The following is an 18998-nucleotide window of genomic DNA, read 5'->3' as shown; positions in this document are numbered from 1 at the left end:
GGAAAGCAGTTTCCAAATACAAAACTGTGCTCCTTGCCAAAAACACTGATAAAGCCAACAGTGCTGACATCTACACAACAGCTTCCAGCATCTGTTTCTAGGGAGAGAGCTTGAAAGATGCTTCCACTGTTGATGCAGTAAAGAAGAGTAGCAGGGATAATGCCTTTCCTTGGAGTTAATGACCAGAAACCTTTCTGTTGCAGGGGTCTGTTATCCTGCTGGAGGAGGAACTCTCCTAATGCATATAGCTCTAGTCTTGCATATGCCTTGGAATCGACACCCTGGAAGATCCCTTGGAAATCCCTAGTTTTAGCAAGCATTGTAAGGGTTGAGCAGCATCCTGCTGCCAGCAGGTTGTGTAAGGATTTGGATGTGGCCTCGGGAGCCCCACTTACAGGGCTGTTTGGACAAGCTCAGGGTCTGCAGTGCAGAGTGAGGACTAGTGGGCACTATGGTGTTCTCTGCAAAGTGCAGATGAGTCTGTCATGGGGAGCTAGAGTGGCTTGGCTGGCACTGTGCCTTCTTCACTGAAATTCCTGTCCAGCTCTGGGAATAGCAGGGGCTGGTTAAAGACAGAATTAAAACTGAATGTTGGATATTCCTGCAGATTCTCTGCTACATCTTGCCTTGTGTCAGTATTTGTGCCTGGGCAGTACAAGTGTAACATCAAGGGGGCTGCAGTTTACAAAAGAGTAAGAGGGATGATGAGGATTAAACTCAAATTTAACAGAATTGGGGGACATGGTCTTGGGTTCTGCATCAAGCTGGGCTTTAAAATTTGGAAGGAATTTTGCCCAAAGCTTATTTTAGACTCAGCATCTTAAATGTGTTGGTTTTGGTACAGCTGGGCCTTCAGTTTTAAGGAGGAGACTTCAAATCCAGTGAAGGGCTTTGCCCTATGGTGAGCTTGAGTGTAAATTAAAATCTTTTACTTCTCATTGTCTGTGGCTGCACAAGATGAAATGTTATCTTAGTAAGACTAGGAGTGAGCAATTGTGTGGTTCCTTCTGACAGAAGTGTTTTCTCTTCTAGATGATGTCTCTTTTCCACAATCATGTTTTTGATGGTATTCTTGCCTTGGCAGACAGTCATACCTCTTCTAGAGATTATAATTGTGACTAGAGAGGGATCCAAGTAGCGAAAAAGTGTGTACACAGCATTCACAGCATTGATTCCAGTACTGTGTAGACTGACCTGAGCTGGCATTAAATTAGATCAGATTCCAAAGCCACAGACAAGGTCTCCAAACTGTTGCTGCTCTGCTTGTAAAGCAAGATAAAGCATTTCCTACCTTAAGTTCCTTGCTGCCAGAAATAGCTAGTTCAAAGGTACCTTCAGTGCTTTTTCTGCTTTGCTAAACCTGCTGTGCTGTGGCTTTAGCATAAGTGTACCCTGAGAATGCGCTATTACTGTCAGCAGAGCAGCAGTATGTCTGCTGAGTTTTTTCTGACAGTACTGGCAAAGTGCAGGTAGCTTACTCCTTCAACTTTGCCTGCACAGTTAACCCTGTACTGTTGAGTCCTGCCCAGAAGAGATGTATGGGAGTAGTGCTTGGATCTTCTGGTTTTCATCAAACCTTTATAGGGGCACAGCTGGAAACCATAATGTAGTGTAGTCTGGATATAAATCCAGGTCTAAACTCCATCACTGAGTGGATTTGCTTCAACTCCCTCGACCTCACCTGTTGGCTTTACAGCCCCTCCTGGTATTTCAGCTCTGGCGCCTTGTGCAGCATCCAGTGTTGTAGGTGCCAGTCCGTCAGTAAAAATCATATGGCTCTGGAAGGGCGCTGTAAATTCCCTGGCACAGACATCTTCCAGGCAGTCTAGTCCCCATCCAAAGGGAGCAAAGTGGTGGGACTTGTGGGGAGCTGTTGTCATTTCTTACTCTTCACAGAGCTCTGCGTGCAGTCCCTTTGTTTTCTTTGCAGGTGGCAATGATATGGATTCTGTAACAAGGAAAACGAGGCAAGATGGATCAGAAGTTACTGAAAGACGTAAGGAGGAGATTTTAAATTTTTGTATCACACCCCAGAAACCCCAGAAGTGAATGGCCATTTCTGTAAGGGATTAAATGCTGACCGGAGGTCCAGAACTAAATTCTGCTCCTGGCCCTGGTCTCTGTGTTGAAGTCAGAATAAGGAATAGAATGGGCCAAGATCAGACATTTAGAGATGTGTATCATGACCTGATTGTTTAACCAGATGATTGCCCTGTTGTAGCATGTCTAACCAGTAGTGTAGACATTGGTATGCTGCTCCTACCTCTGATATCAATACCCTGGGTGGCCTAGAAAATGTCTGAGGGCTTTGTGTGAAACAAAGGTTAATTTTCTACTGACCTTATGAGAATTAACTAGTAGGAAGATACTAAGGGATCTGACCATGGGCTTTGCTGTTACAGCAATGGCTGTGGTTCAGAAGTGCCCATAAATTTTACAGGGATCGTTTTACAGGTAAAGAAAAAAATCTTTCATGGCAGAAGCTAGCATTCAGAGCTAGAAAGACCTGCAAAGAAACACAGCATTGTGTGATAATGAGCCTGTAGCCACAGCCCCAGGCAGTGTGGTCTTAAGGAACTTTTATTTAAATGAGTCAATCTTCTTTGAACAAGTCATGCTTTTGCATGGAAAATAGGTAGAACATTGATCCAGTTTGGCTATATTAATATGCTGTTACTTCTGCACCCTTTTCTTCCCTCAGTTATTACAGAGACTGTAACCACAAGACTGACATCCTTGCCACCCAGTAAGTAATTCTCAGTCATTGCATTGCTTCTGCACAATGTTCTGTGCCTCTCCGTGCTATTTATTTGTCTGCATTATTTTCATTATTTCCATAAATCCGTGGGTGCAGCAGGTCTCAGTGCATAAAGATCTGCACCCAAAGGAAAGCAGAAATGCCTTTCTCCCAAAATACTCGTTACCAGAGAGGAGTAGTATTTGGGGACCTGTCTGGGTAGTGTCAGAAACAAAGTCCCATACTCCATTAAGACTGGAAGACCAGACTCTCCAAAGATTTAAGTCCAGATATTGGGTTTCCAGAGGTGATTGTTGGGAAGAGGGATCAAAAGTGATGTGTCTGCAGCCTCCACTGCTTGGGCTACAGTGTATTATTTTCCCTGTCATCTTACCCAGTTGGCAACAGTGAGTGAATTTTTTCGGGTAATATCAGAAGTCACATGTTATTTCTACCTCTGCAGAGAAGTACAAGCTCCAAATAGGGAAGAATCCTCCACACTCTTTTTCTCACCATATCCTTGATTAGCTTGCTGCAGCTGAGTTGGCAAGGAATTGCACTATCATCTCATTTATGATGAGGGTTAACAGGAGTATTCTTCAGTCTGTGTATGGAGGAAAACTTGACTACAAACCTGCTGGCTGTGGAGTGCAAGTGTTTGTCTGCTCTGCCAAGACACTTCTCTGCAGCTCTGATCTCTCACCAGATAGGAAGCTGTACTTGTAATTGAGTGTGTGGACAGCTTTGGGTCCCTCCTGCCTTGTCTTGAAGTGTCCTTGCCTTTCTTATCTCCTGGCTGGAGACAATGTCTCATTTTGTGCTCATTTCTTTCAGAAGGAGGGAGCAGCAGTGGGCTCAAAACATCATCCCACACTGGAGGAAGTGGAGTGGAAAAGCGGTCGTACACCCATGGAAGCAGCTATGTGACCTCAAGTAAGGAATGAAAGCATTGCCCAGTAGGAAACAGAGAGCAAAGGCAGCAGAAATGGGCTGAGGAGAGATTCAAGGCAGGGAAGTAGGGTGAGACAGGGGTAAGGAAAACAGGGTTTATGAAAGTAACAGTGGCAAATAGACACACAAAGCGAAGGTATTCCGTCCCTAAAGTTGGGTTTGAGAATGGGTAAGTTAGTGGCAAAAGTTGAATTTTCCACAGGGAAAACCTAATTTCAGGAGAACAACAAAAAATGTCATTCTTACTGTTTTTAAGAAATCATTCAGAAGCTGAGTTTCCCTTCTTTCAGTTTTTCCAAATCACAGTGTTTCTGACAATTTTTGTTCTAAAGGCAGTTTTGATTAATCTTTTTGTTGATCTTGCTGAGGGTAGAATATTATTAAAGAATTTCCTAGAAAATGTTTTCCTATGTTTGTGTGTCCATGACTTTAGCACTTTGAACACTTGGCCAGATTTTCTGGACATGCTAAATCAGTGTGTGCTGCCCACTCCATAAAACCAGGATTCTTCTCTAACAGCATTCTTTGCTCAGCTGTTAGACTGTCATAGCAAAGGCTTCTAAAGACTAAGCTTCCTAGCCAGGTACCTGGCACGCTTCTCTGTGTCCAGTGGGACTGACTGTATAACTCTCCTTATGGAAAACATTCTTTGTGCTCAAAGGGAGCTGACAAACCAAAGGGAGTGAAGTGCACATTGGAAGCTCAAGGGGAGAGTTAGCCATACCAAACAGATCTGACAGACACCTGCATGCCAGTTAAAGGCCAGAGTGTGGAATCACTGCCTCGGGGCACATGTGAAGTAACTCCAGTAAAGATGTCAGTCTAATTGGACTGGCACCAGTGTGAGAACTAAACCCAGTCCTGCAAACTCAGAGGGCCATGCAGCATTACCATCTTCCTTTGATTACTTTTCAGTATGTGGAAGAAGAGAAAAGAACCTGAACTTCAGAGATACTGAGTTCTTGCAGTTTCACAGAGCATTCCGTAGTCTCTTCTTTCCCACTTTCTTGCAGAATGCCTCTAACAGAGGCCTACTTGTTACAGTAGTTCTTTCTGCTGAATTGAATGGAAAAGTTACAGAACAAAACAGGTCCTTCTAGAGGGAAAGTTGGCATGAAAACACTGTTGAGACTAAGAGGACACACTCTTTTTATAGGTAATATGTTTACTTATGGTAAACAATATCCAGTTTGATGCTGCTGATCAGCATAGATAGGTTGCAGTTTATCACAGAGCTCCCTTTTGCTGCACCCTGATCATATTCCAGCATAAGATTTTGTGCAAGAGTATGAACGCATTAGTTACAGCTGCTCAGTTCCTTCTCCACAGCACTGATGTGAATTAGGAGGGAAATTGTTTCCTCTGTCTACAAATAACAGCTACTTTTAACCTCCAGGCTGTCTCAGGCCTGATGCACACCTCAATCACTTCTCCAGAAAATTGACTAAGTGAGAGCGTGGATAGCTGCTTTATAGGGAAGTGGACTCATCTCTGCTTTCCATTATCTCATAAACTTCATCCTTCAGCATTCTGAGTTTGGTTTAACAGTCTCACAGTTTTTGTAGCCTGTGTCATGTAACACTTGAGTTTACAAGTGAATCTATATCCTAACCAAAACTCAGCATCATCCAGAACTAGATTGGTTTCTGCTTGGGGGAGATGGCTCACTATTGCCCTAGGCCAGAACCCAGTTTCATACTTATTATTGACAAGATTTGTCTTGAAACCACAGTAATAGCCAATACTCCTCTCTGCATTGAATGCTGAGGATAGCCAGAGTTAGACCCAAATATTGTTCTTGTCCATCTCTAGTTGTGAAACACCAATGCAAATTTGTCCAGCTCAGAAGACAGTAACATAAAGCACCCAGGGCATATAGAGTGAACAGCCAGGCCTTCTCTTCCATTTGCTGAGGACGTTTTGTTTTAACTATAGGTGGAAGTGGTAGATTGAATTCAACATCATCATCCTCCAGCTACAGACAAGCTCAGTCTCCCAGCTCTACTCTCACCAAATCACCTGGCTCAACATTTGAAAGAAAAACCTATGTCAACCGCCATGCAACATATGAAGGTATCGCCGAACATGCCATAGAAGGGAGGCAATGTGCAGTGCACTCTGAGGTCACATTAATGCAGAATTGTCCCCAATAACACAAGAATCCCATTGTGGTTCTCCTAGGAAATAAGCCATCAGGGACACAATTTAATGATGACATCCTATTTATCCTAAGAGTAATGCTCATTCCTAAAAGGAGCTGTGGCACATATTTGTTGAAAGATATTAGCAGTTCTTTCATGTGAAACCTGAATAGCTCTTTTTTTAGATGGAAATGTTTACTGCCCACTGAGATTAAACAGTTGACAGGAAGACACGTTTTGAAAGCTTTTAATCAAAGCAAAGTATTAATGAGCACCTTTCTGTTCTTTGCAGGGAGCTCCAGTGCCAACTCTTCTCCTGAGTTTCCCAGGAAAGATTTTGGTATGTTCTTTTTAGAGCTGTTCCTCTTAACATTATGGCAAGGTCATGTGAGTGGATGACCATAATGGCTTTTTGCACATTGCTGTGTCCTGCTCTACCTGTGCTGCTTCTACCTGGGCAGTCATGCCGCTCCTTCTGAGGAGTTATTTGGGATTTACATTAACAGGTGACATTCAGGTCTCTAGCTGATTATATTCAAACAGAGGGTGCATACTCTGTATCTGCTACTCTCAGCTGCTTTTGTGATGCTCCCTGTATGATACAGGACATGGACAGGAGAAGACAGACATGGGTAACTCCATAGCATTCCCTTCACCCTTCCAAAATAGCTGGGAGAACAGCTGCAAGCAAGAAAGTCCAGACTCTTAGGTTTTTGAGCCATTGCTGGATATACTTTTCCCATAGCTCATTTCTAGACTTCAGCAAGTATATATGGAAAGATGAAGTGGTTATCAAGTGATATATTTACAGTGAATGTTGCCAGCAGGTATGAGTTTGCCCTGTGCAAACTCTGAGCTGCTGATTTTACTCAGTGAAGATAGTGAAACATTATGATCAGGTCACCTTTTGGCTCACAGAGAAGGCAAGGTTTCACAATATCCAGCATTGGTCAGTGGGGTAAACAGGCCTATTAACTTCCTTTTGCCCATTTGAAATGGGACATCACCATATATGAACAACATTTCTCTGTACAATAAGAAACATCCGGTCCAGAAAGGATAAAGGTGCTACTGATTCTGTAAGATACCTTATAGTCTAAAGGGGGCCTGGTAAAAACTCTTATGGTTCAATTCTCCCAGTTGTGCTCCAAGAAAAGTTACTGTCTGAATATGAGCACCCTGAATAAGATCAGTATGTTAATTTTCAGAGGTGTCATAGGCATTAAAGACTAATACTGCTTTTCTCTCATTGCTGTTCACAGCATCTGCCTCTACAAGGGGGAGAAGCCAAAGTCGAGGTGAGTGATGCTGTTCTTTGAGAAACGTACTTTTTTCAGTTCAGCATAATTCAGGTGTGTTCAGTAGACCTATTCTTTAGCTGGAATCCACCAGTTTACGTGTAGAGCAGTCAGATGAGGTACGTGGATCTACACCACTTCAGATGTGAACCATGAATATGTAAGCAGTTGTTTAAACATGCTTGGTGTAAAAATTGACCTTGGTGAAGGTCATGGTAGTTTGGACTGTGTTGGGATCTACTTGGGAACCTGGATGTCTGAAGGCATAGGACATAGTCTTCCATCTTGTCTGTTCACTACCATAACCTTAGTCCATCCATGCTCTGGGTCCCACCTCTGACATATTTACAGTAATTGCACATGCTTCTCCTACTGTAATCTTTCTTGCAAACCGTAAAGGCATACCCTGAAATAATCTCATGCTGGTAGTAAAGAGATGGTAAGAAAATTGTGGACTTACTGTGGTCTGTGTAGCCAGCTCACTGTAAAGCTCTGCATTGTTTAAATCATTCAGCTCTCCTAATAATTTATTAACAGTGTTGGGGAAAGAAGGATTATCTTGGTCTCAAAGAGTGTAATATCTGTTTCCAGTTGCTTGAAGAGGAAACTATAGTGTCACTTTATTCAAGTTAATTTTAGCAGTGGGTATAAATCACAGCATGGTCTTGCACAGTCCTCCTGGAGTGTCACATTCCCAATTATTCTGCCTCAGATCATCACAGTTTCCTCTAGCACACTACATACCTGAGCTCCCAGCAGAACTAGGCCATGCATAATAAAGTAGACACCAGAGAATCAAGTCCAGCTTCTCATATTACTTCAGAAAATAATTCCAATCCATCATCTTCTCCACATGATTGCCAAGATAGTGTTTCTTTTATAGTGCATGCACTGTCAGATTTCATCTTGAGGAGCATGTATCACAGGTTCTGGCTGGCCATTTTGCTGGTGGGAAGCCAGTTTAAAGGCTTACCCCAGCCAAATCACATTGACTTTGTAGTTTCGTGTGCTGGACAGTAAAGGTCCAGTAAAAGCAAAGTAATAACATTGGGTACCTGGTGAGAATGTTGTCTGAAAACTGGACTGGTTACATTCAGTGAGCCAAAACATAAGTCAGCATATGCTAAGAGACTGAACCATGCAGCCCATTGTAGAGATGTCAGTTTTATCCAAGAAGTAGTAGGGAATTTGTGTATTTAGTAAACTTATTTTGGCTCTCTAGATTTTTTGTTCAGAAGGACAATAAAAATAATATTTGTGATGAGTGGGAACATCAGTGTCATTGAGGACTGCATAATTAGACCTTCTGTTTATCTGACAGTGGCAGCACTATTGACTTCAACAGAGGCCATCAATGAGTGAAATTCCCTGGAATTCAAAGTAACAGAATGTGACCCCAAAACAAAAAGTCACCCAAGCCAATTTGCAGCCAATTCACATGGGCCATGAGTACTGCTCAGATTAAGCAGCAAGACAGCAAGGTGGAATATAGACAGCAAGAAGGAAGGAATTCATTTCAGCCTAAAGATTTGTTCCCAGCTCAGGGCACAAATAAATCTCCATATTCATGATCTGCTTTTTATCTTCCCAGAGAGTGAAATACGAGTCCGACTGCAGAGCGCATCTCCCTCTGGCAGATGTAAGTGCCATGACTTTTATCCCAGGGGTATCAGGGATAAGATAGAGGATGTTGCTGCTAGGGTTATGTCTTTTCCTGTTAAGAACATTAATTTGAGTCCCCTTTCTGGACAAGGAAGCATGCTGTGGGTTAGGTGGTGCTCTTGCAAAGATTTAAAATGGTACTTAGTCCCAGAAACATCCTCTGGAGCTTTCTCATTAAGTGGCACCCCAGAAAGTTACAACTTCATAGACATGCAGATAATTTCCACTGAACGATTTATATCCAGAGCAAGATTACAGATCAGTGAAACACTGGCTTTTGGGTGATTCTGGACACTTGCTTTTCCTGCTAGGGACAGAGTTGGATGATGTGAAACGTTTGCTGAAAGGAAGTCGATCTGCCAGCTGCAGCCCTACTCGGTCATCATCCAGTACACTCCCGATACCAAAAAAGGCTGTGGTGGAGACGAAGATGGTCACTGAGAGCTCTCAGTCAGGTACTTGGCCTTTAGCAATGTTGAAGTCATTCCAAACAGCATTTGCCATAAAAAGTACTCAGTTGCTAAGAACATCCAGGTAAGAATACATGGTGTCCCAGTACAGAAAAAGGGTCAGAATGCTGAAAGACTGTCCAGGTGTTGCCATAACAAGAGCCATCTTTCTAGTGACTGGTCTAATTTCCATAAAAGTAAGTTCATTCTTTCTGCTACCAGCTTCAATTCAGAGGTATTTCTGGCAGAGATAGGAGCTCTAAGCAAATGTGTCTGAAAGTGATTTGATCTCTTATCTCCAAGTAAGATGGAGATAGTACTGAAGATAGCATTTCAGTGAGTGATTTATTAGCCATACCGTTTGGTAGTAACTCATCAGGAACTGTGTGACAGGACAAGGGGGAATAGCTTCAAACTGAAAGAGGGCAGGCTTAGACCAGACATGAGGAAGAAATTCTTTACTTTGGGAGTGGTGAGGCACTGGAACAGGTTACCCAGAGAAGCTGTGGATGCCCCATCCGTGGAAGTGTTCCAGGACAGGATGGATGAGACTTTCAGTAACTTGGTCTGGTGGAAGCTGTCCCTGCCCATGGCAGGAGGTTGGAACTAGAGGGTCTTTGAGGTCCTTTCCAACCCAAACCATTCTGTGATTCTAGGATCCTGTGATTGTATAATTGAAGTGGTACTTAAAATACTTCAACCTTCTGTAGTTATTTATACGCCTCACCACAGGGCTTGAGGAAGTGGTATTGACATTCACTCCATTGTCTTCCACCAGTATCTAAGAAAAATATCTTTTATCTTACTCAGAACTCCAATCCTGTCTAAAACTGAGAATTTTAGTCCAATACACTAGTGAACCAGTCAGAGACGTGTGGGAAGCAAAAGCCATACATCCCATGGCTCAGGGTGATTTATTAATAGAATGGCAGACTGGAGTGGTTTATTCTGGTACCACAACATCTATGAGCAATGAAATCTCTTAAAGGTGTTTTGTGAATGATCATGCTATCAGGTCAATCTTTATTCCATTGGTTAAAATTTGTGTGGGCTGTAATCAGCTGACATTTGAGGTCAGTTATGCCATGTTGATCTGGAGTCGTTGGACTGACTCCACAAGGGTAATTGAAATTTAAGTTGTTTGCCATATAAACCTGCAGTGCATGCTAAGCCACACGCCTGGTTTCATTGAAAACCACTTCTGTTTGTTTGGGTTTTTACAGTGTCGGGGACATATGACACTACCATACTGAATACTGCCCTCCCTTCATACATGTGGTCCTCCACTCTGCCTGCTGGCTCTTCCCTTGGTGGATACCAAAGCAGCTCTTCCTTGATCAATGCCATGTCTCACTCTACAGGATCAGGTATGCTCCCTGGATTGCTCAGGTTCGAAGGATGGAATTATCCTGAAACTGAGTCAAAAGCAGTGCCTTTTTTTTGCACAGCATAAACTAAAATGATGGAATGATCGAGATGGTGAGGGATATGCTTGAACTTTCTCTGGTTTTCTGTAATTTGGTGCTCTCTGCTTCTACACTGACTGTATCTGAAAATCATTCTTTGTGAGGACCTATTGTCCTGATTCTCTAATTGTCACTAAACTTTAGTGACATCTTTATCAATGAGGTCAAGCTCACATTCCCTATAAAAACTAGTTTAGACTCAAATTAATATTGAATTATCCTGGCCCATTGTAAGAATGGCTCATATACTAAAAATAAGTAATTTTTATGTGTTCTTACACCTGGTAAGGCCCGTTTCTAAATGCCAGGGATTCTGCATTCCCCAGTTGCAGAGAAAAAATACAGGAGGCTTTATGATGGCATACTGTTAAAAGCTTTACTTTCTCTCACTGTCACACGATCTCAACTTGTCTGAGGTAGGACTATTTCCTCTTTGTCAGTAAAAGGGTGGTTTGTTGTCAAAATTTTCAAGATTTTTCCTCTGTGCAATTATTGTGCATTATCAAATTGCACTTCCAAGTTGACTCTTAATTTCTGGGACTGTGCCACTGACCTTTGAGTGTTGGATTTATGATTTGAGAGAAGTAGTAACATTTTACTTCCTCTTTTTGCAGTTTTCGGTGTTCCAAATAACCTGGCTCCCACCAATCATACCCTGAATGCAGGCCTGAGCTCTTCCTCTACAGGTCAGATTTTTCTCCCTTCACGCTTTGACAGCACCACATTTCTGGCAAACAAGTACAGTGAGATAATACCTATATACCAGTTTCTCTCCTATTCCTGATCTGAGTGTCAGCAGCTTTTTCCCAACTGCCCCACCTGCAGAAATGCCCATGCAGCCATGAGAGTGGCCTTGCAATGTAACTCGAGATAATGTTTTAAAATGGTCACCATTATTGTCCTGGGCCTACAATAACAATACAGCAAAGTGATCTAAGTTACAAAACATTTTGTGAGGAAGATCTTTCTACAGAAATGCTTATGCCCGTGGTGCCTCCAGATAGCTGGTGAAATTTTTTGGAGAGGTCGTTATTACTGTATCATTGGTTTTGTTTGGATTTTAGCCGGAATGCCACCTGCATTGCAGGACTCCTATAACCCTCATTGCAATGTTTTTCTTTGCAGTGTTTGGAGTTCAAAACAACCTGTCTCCAAGCTCTTCATCTGTGACCCAGAATGCTACAGCAGCCTCTGCAGGTCAGCAACAAAGTAAGCCTAGAGAAAATGTGAGGGTCACCAATGTGTCCTTCCTTCTTCCACCTTTTCTGCAGTGACTAGAAAGTTCTTCTTGACAGAGGCTCCCTCATCACCATCTTCTTGTGTGGCACAGTGTGGTATGAAGGGATATTGAGGAACATTTCCTCCGCTTTGCATGTGCAGGAATAGCTCCCAGTGCTGATGCACTAGAGATTTGCTTGCCTTGGTTGTTTGAGTTGTCCTAGGAACACTGAATGAGAAAAGATTTTCAAATGCTTTGGTGTGTGTAGATCCCTTGTTATCCTTCATCTCTGTCATTGTTGATTTTTTTCTTTGCAGCATATGGGATGAAGAACACTTCTCAGAGCAACACCATGGCAAGTACTGGTGTGTCTGCCTCAGCAGGTGAGTGTGTCATTCACAGATGTTCAGGCATGGCCTTGTATAAGAATATCATAATAAAAACAAGTTAGAGATTCAGCACAGCTGAGTGACACTCAGGTGCATAACTTGTCACTAGCCAAGTCTCCTACCAGTACCTTTCAGAAAAGGAGTCAGAAGCTAAGAATGAGCAAATGAACTAGTCTGATTCAGATCTCTGTAATAACTTGGATTCTTTAATTCTGAGCTATTTCTGCTTGGCAGGCAGGGAGCTGGATAGAAAAGCACGCATGAAATTGTACTTCATTTGAAGCCAAAACAGTTGCAAGGTTGCTCTTAAAAATAGTTTTTCAGCTTCAACCACTCAAAAATGAAGGAATTGACTTATACATGACCAGATTATGTTTTTTTAATGAGAGAAGCCCTTTGTCCTTGATCAGTTAGGATTCATTCTTTCCAGCTCTTTTCTGCAACTCTGAGAGTTATAAATTATATTTTCTTTTCTGTGTGTGTAAAGTAAGCCAAGTTTGCTTTGTAATCCAAGGACTCCCAAAGACAAGGCTAAAAAATAGATGTAAAGACCACAGAAGTTAGGATAACATTTCTAATAAAGGTTTATTCCAGGTTCCACAAGAGTAATGGAATAATACCTTTCTGTTCATCTTGATTTTCAATATTGTGTCAATTTGTGTGCAAATTCATGTTTGTACACCATTCCAGACATACTTTATAATGCCTTGTGGCACAAGAGTGACCACAGTGATGGTTTTGAACCTTGTTTGGCCTGTGCCAAACCTCAGTAAACTGCAGTTCAGTGTCTCCTAACCCTGCCTGGCTCCCAGGATATGAAGTGCTTTGTGCTTGACAGAGTAACTTGGCAGTGCTTGATGGGCTCCTCAGCTTGAGCTGTGGTGGCTCTGCTGACCCCTGAATTTCTCTCTCAGGTTGAGTTTCTTTGACTCCGTAGTGTGTTTGAGGAGCGAAGAGGTCATTGAGCAAATCACTTCTACATGTGGTTGAATTCCAGATGTTCTCCATTTCTGGCAGCAGTTGCTCCCCTGCTAGTGAAATGCACATCTCCAAAGAAACCTAATGACATGCACAGCTCTCCTGTTACCTTTAGTGACCAGTGTGTCTCTTACAGGGTGCTTATGGTAGTGGCAACTCCAATCACAATGTGACCACCTGTTTTTATGAACAAAAGTGATGTGGCTTGTAGTTATGGACTCAATGGCTCACACTCATCTCCTCTTTACTGGCTTTTACCAATATTCCAGGAGGAACTGTTTTGAGCTCCCAGGGAGATGACGTTCTGCGCAAAGACTGCAAGTTCCTGCTGCTGGAGAAGGAGAAGGCACCAGCAAAGGAGATGGAGCTCTTGGTCATGACAAAGGACAGTGGCAAAGTCTTTAGTGCCTCTAACACTGGGCTTAATGGAGGTAACTTCCTTTTTTCAGGACATGTGGTTATTCTGAGGGCAGAGAAATGGAGACTGATCATAAGGGAAGTTCAGCGTTCAGGACACTATACCTGACTTGTACATCATACAAGAACCTCTGGCAGGCAGGCAGCTTTTAACCATGCCAGCTGAAATCTGGGTCTGGCTTTTGCGTTAGAAGCTCCAGAGTGTTCCTTGGGATATTTCACAAAGCTCAGGAGCTTTGAGAGCAAAATCCTTGATCTGGTTTAAACAGGCAGAGCTATTGTGTCTTCCCAATAACAATATGCCTTTTGCCAATGAAAGAAGATAGGGCCGGTTGAACTTCTGGTGTAACATTTTTAATTATATTTGGTTCCTGTTCAGGGTCTTTTGTAGAAGACACCTTGAAGAAAGAGAAGCAGGGATTTTCCTCCTCTTATGCCACAGATACTGGCCTAAAATCAGATGCAAATGGTAAGAGTTTGTTCCTGTGGAAATGCAACAGAACTTTCTCCTTCTGCCTCCATTACTACCTTTCCATTTCAAGCCCCCACTCTAAATTTTATTATGCACAGAAAGACTGATAAAACCTCTTACTGTTGTTAAAACAGGAGGGCTGAAATCCATGCCAAAAAGGGACAAAGAAACTTATGCAGGTAAGTGATGCAACTCAGTCTTTCATTGGAAGAATCACCAAAGCACGATATACAAAAAAGCAATCGTTCTTGAGGGACATGAGGGATCTCTGTGTAGTGAATCAGGGGGAGGGAATGTTCAGGAGGCTACCAGAGAAATTAGTACCAGTGATTTGATTGAAGATGAGTGGGCAGTTGGGATATTTTTTTATGGCTAAAGAAAATCAGATAGCTGACAGTCCAGCTACATCCTGCTACTGGGACAGATTTTTGGGGAAAAGAGGGCTCAGACAGAGCATGCTGGCTATTGCTGTCATTTATGGCTCAGATCTGTAGAAAAAAATTACCCCTATGGGATCATGTTTTCCAGCTGTTATTTTAAAATACACTGAATGTTTTTGTCCCCTGTTGGAAATTCCTTTGGAAATACTGTTCCAATCTTCCACAGGGACTAGAATTACACTCACCATGTGCACAGAGTGGTGTAAAGATTTTTTCTATAGCCCTTTGTATAATGGATCAGACCTTGGTGTCCTTCTTGTTAGAGATTCTTAACACTGAAGTCAAGGAACTTTTCATTAACCAGGACACTGCTCCTTCCCTGTTGCAGAAATACGAGGTGGTGATGCAGGGGGTGCCATTGGATCAGCACCATCCTGGTGTCCCTGTGGTTCCTGCTGTAGCTGGTGGAAATGGCTCCTGGGTTTGCTTCTAGCATGGTTGTTTCTCCTCGGCTTGCTTTTTGGACTCATTGCTCTGGGTAAGAAAAAACTAAGGAAAAAAATGTTGAATGGGATAGAAGAACAGAGGGTTTAAGCTGGCAATGAGCCCAAGCACCAGAGATACCAAGCCAGAGAACTGAGGAGAACATTCAGCTTGGTGGTGACTGCCACTAAAATATTACAAATGGACAGAAGGAATGGATAAGGAACACAGTCTTTGGTAAGGAGTTATATAGTCTTGGGGTGAGCAGGATAGGAAAGTTCCTGAGATCTTACTGCTCTGAGACTGACATATTCCAAAGTTGTCATTTAAACTCCAGATATCCCTGCTGGGAAAAGAAAAGATACAAAGAATTCTGCAAAACTCAGTGGTCATAGCTACCTGACAGTGTTGGCATGTCCCTGTGATAGCACGAGGTATTTCAGGCATGTATATCTAGCAGCATGTTCCCTAGTGTTCTCCTTTAACCTTCCAGCGGAAGAAGTGAGAAAGCTGAAATCTCGTGTGGAAGACCTGGAAAAAATCAATGGTGGCCTCCTGGCAATTAACCAAGGGAATTCAAAAATAGAAAAGGATGTTTCAAGAGTAGACTTTCTTCATGGTATCTCACCCTCTTCGACCTTCCCATATGAAAATGAAGAGTCAGTCTGGCTGATGGTGAAGAGCAGACTGAATAAGGAAATAGAACGAGGTGAGCAGAGTCAAAAAATGAACCTTACCTTATTTCTCCTGCTACTTTTTTTAGCAAGAGAAAGGTGATTTACTTCTGTTTAGCAAATGATGGAAAGAGATTAACAACAGAGGAGGCTACGTTCTCCCATCTTTAGAGATTTCATGTATTTGTGAAAACATATTTACTGAGGAAACTCACAAAACCATACTGTGCTGCCTTTAGCCTCAAATCCAAATAGATGGATCCTTGTTTTTGAAATGAGTAGCTGTATTGTATAATGCACCCTAACAGCCCTTTCACTTCCTGTTACAGGCTACTTCCGAGGGGAGAGAGGAGAACGTGGTGAGAAAGGTACAGCCATATAGTTCTTCTCTTGCCCTGTCCGATTCCTTGGCTCTAGCAATGCACAATTTTGGGGCGGTTGTTGCTTCAAGGGACAGTTAGTGGTGAGAAAAATGAAAATGGTTTATATTTGAACAAAAAGAATTGTTTAGGTTGGAAAAGTCCTTGAAGATCATGGAGTCCAACCATAAACATAACACTGCTATGTCCATCACTAAACCACCTCCCTAAGGCCCACATCTACGTATCTTTTCAGTGCCTCCAGGGACAGTGACTTAACCTCTTCCCTGGGCAGCCATGCCAATGCCCCATAATCCTTCTGGTGAAGAAATTTTTCCTAATATCCAATCTAAACCTCCCTGGTGAAGCTTGAGGCCATTTCCTCTTGTCCTACCACTTGTTACTTGGGAGAAGTAGCTGACTCCCAGTTCACTACCTTCCTTTCAGGCAGTTGTAGTGAGCAATAAGGTCACCCCTTAGTCTCCTCTTTTTTTAGGCTAAACACCCCCAGCTCCCTCAGCCACTCCTCACAGGACTTGTGCTCTAGACCCTTCCCCAGCTCTGTTGCCCCTCTCTGGACACACTCTAGCACCTTAAGACCTTCTTGTAGTGAGGGGCCAGAACTGGACACAACACTCGAGGTGCAGTCTCACCAGTGCTGAGTGCAGGGGGGTAGTCACTGTCCTGCTCCTGCCAGTTTGCCATGTAAACTGTGGAGACCCTGATCCCACACAGAACAATACAGGAAGCCAAATCTTGCATTGTGCCAGTCTGAAAGGCCAGGTTGGGTCCGATCCTGTACTGTGCAAGTGTAAAGTGTCCTGTTTTGGCCATAATTCCTTCATGTTTCATTGAAGGTGGGAAAGCAACTAGAGGAAAAAATGAATGAGTAATCATAGGATGTCTCTTGATTCAACTTTTTTTTCCACTTTCCTCAGGTGACATGGGAATACAAGGTCCCAAAGGTGAGTCTGAAGTTACCTGATTTCTCAGGTAGATTGGCAGCCTGTCATAGGACCTGGGTAGCAAATGGTTTTTTGTTACTCCAGTATTTAGAGAAGCTGATGCTATTTATCTGTTAGTTCAGATATTGTTGTGAAGATTGGAGTTTTTTTCTTGTTTTCTGGTGAAAGAAAATTTTAGAGTTCATAGTAGAAGAGATAACAGATCTCACTTTGAAAGTGCACAGAGGGTTTTGTATGGTGTGAATGACTCAATTCTTTGCATAAATACAAGGGAGACAATTGCTGGAGACACTAGAACTTGTAAATATTCCAGGAACATAAACTCTTTTTTGTGGGGTTGAGGGTTAGCCAAAGTGACTAAAAGGGAAGACTTATTCCCCACTGACTGTCTCTTTGTTTCCATCTACAGGTGACCGAGGACTTCCTGGTGTCCCAGGTGGGCTATAGTTCAATTCCTCTTTGAGAGAGGACATTCAGTGACATTACTGTAGGCAAGAACAAGTTTTGTACCATAAACTTAGCTCAAGATGGCTCTCTAAAAAGTCAATATTTAGCATAGACTGAGTCACTTGATTATTACCTTGGTGCTGAGCTACAGACACAGCTCAGAGACTTGGTTACAAGCAAAGCCTTGGACAGACTTCCTCTTAGCTGAACATGCTGAATTTGGGGTTGTGAAGATCCCAGTCTACCACTGGAAGACTCCTGTAGCTGCATAAATAATTGGTCCAGCTTTCTTGTGCTTTTATATGTATTGTGTACTTCTAAAGACATCAAGTACTCACCTTTTGAATAATATATTTTTTACCCCATAGAATTAACCTCTCCAGGCTTCAGGTTCCCCTAACTTGCATGTTACTCTTTTATGGTACACAGTTGAGAACTCTGAACATTTACTGTGTTTTCTTTCCAGGCATTCCTGGTCCAATTGGGCATGCAGGACCAGAAGGACCGAAAGGACAGAAGGGCAGCATGGGTGAGCATCTCTGTCAGTGCTGTGAGTCTTTCACAAGTGACTGACACATGGCATGGGAATACAGACACCTGGCTGGTGTGATCATTGCCTTCCCCAGTGGAGGGGGCCATGGATCCTTTTGCCCAAGGCCTCCCTCCCTCAGACACGTGGTTTTTCAAGGCATTTATTTCCTGTAGGTGAGCCTGGCATGGAAGGTCCCATAGGACAAAGAGGTCGAGAAGGGCTACCAGGGCCTCGAGGGGAGCCGGGACCACCTGGGTTTGGAGAAAAAGGAGACAGAGGTAGGAACCAGGTGTCTTCTTGTTGGATAAAACAGAGATGGTCAAAAGCTAGAGTTTGGTCACAATTATTAAAACACCTCAGTGATAGAATTTGATTTCACTATTCAAATTCAGATTTCATGTCTAGACATTCCCCAGAACAGATTGATATGGCCTAAAGGATATTTTTTGCCAGAATTATAATGGGTAAATAAGGGTTGCTTTGGTTTCCCAGGTCTCACAGTCAAGTTTGAGTTTGACAGAACCAAAGTCACTTTGATATCAAGGTCATCTTCTTCCCTGTTATCCAAATCATCAAAGCTGGGAGATTTGTCTTGCTAAAGCCCAGTGAGCTCATATATTTTTCTCGGACAATGCATATGTATTTGGGTGTTTTGAACTGACCAGCAGATTATTCATGAAACTTGCCAGAAAAAGAGTAACAGTAGATGGGATAATGTGAAAATGGGATCACAGCTGTATTCTAATGTGTCTATTCATGCTCTTATTTTGCAGGTGCTGTTGGTGAGCCAGGTCCTCCAGGGCCACCAGGACCCCCAGGTTCTGCTGGCCTAAAAGGTAAATGTGAAGATGGAGAGAGCGAACCTAGCAGAGAGGTTAGGAGTAAATGAGCATCCCAGCTGCACAGATCCCAGCATCTCGGGCAAGATGGATGGCTGGGGTCTCTTTACTTTTTTTATTTTAGTGGAAAACATTTCCTC

The 18998-nt window shown here is 42.7% G+C and overlaps 1 protein-coding gene across 1 annotated transcript in view; it reads left to right on the top strand.

Annotated features, from left to right (window-relative positions):
• Window positions 1-1930: 1930 nt before the first annotated feature.
• COL17A1 (collagen type XVII alpha 1 chain) overlaps window positions 1931-18998 on the top strand; it is a 36100-nt gene continuing 19032 nt past the window's right edge. The window contains exons 1-23 of the mRNA XM_069019963.1: window positions 1931-1996; window positions 2702-2746; window positions 3572-3670; window positions 5624-5761; window positions 6122-6169; window positions 7092-7127; window positions 8719-8766; window positions 9101-9244; window positions 10462-10605; window positions 11319-11390; window positions 11830-11901; window positions 12241-12306; window positions 13560-13721; window positions 14087-14176; window positions 14314-14358; window positions 14948-15097; window positions 15536-15751; window positions 16046-16084; window positions 17014-17040; window positions 17450-17476; window positions 17954-18016; window positions 18193-18297; window positions 18793-18855. Coding sequence (XP_068876064.1) covers window positions 1942-1996; window positions 2702-2746; window positions 3572-3670; window positions 5624-5761; window positions 6122-6169; window positions 7092-7127; window positions 8719-8766; window positions 9101-9244; window positions 10462-10605; window positions 11319-11390; window positions 11830-11901; window positions 12241-12306; window positions 13560-13721; window positions 14087-14176; window positions 14314-14358; window positions 14948-15097; window positions 15536-15751; window positions 16046-16084; window positions 17014-17040; window positions 17450-17476; window positions 17954-18016; window positions 18193-18297; window positions 18793-18855 — 1954 coding nt within the window. The 5' untranslated portion in view covers window positions 1931-1941. The remainder of the gene's footprint in view (window positions 1997-2701; window positions 2747-3571; window positions 3671-5623; window positions 5762-6121; window positions 6170-7091; window positions 7128-8718; window positions 8767-9100; window positions 9245-10461; window positions 10606-11318; window positions 11391-11829; window positions 11902-12240; window positions 12307-13559; window positions 13722-14086; window positions 14177-14313; window positions 14359-14947; window positions 15098-15535; window positions 15752-16045; window positions 16085-17013; window positions 17041-17449; window positions 17477-17953; window positions 18017-18192; window positions 18298-18792; window positions 18856-18998) is intronic.

Source organism: Aphelocoma coerulescens, chromosome 6, assembly GCF_041296385.1.
Source record: "Aphelocoma coerulescens isolate FSJ_1873_10779 chromosome 6, UR_Acoe_1.0, whole genome shotgun sequence".
Lineage (NCBI taxonomy): Eukaryota > Metazoa > Chordata > Aves > Passeriformes > Corvidae > Aphelocoma > Aphelocoma coerulescens.
This window is presented reverse-complemented; position numbering and strand designations above follow the sequence as displayed.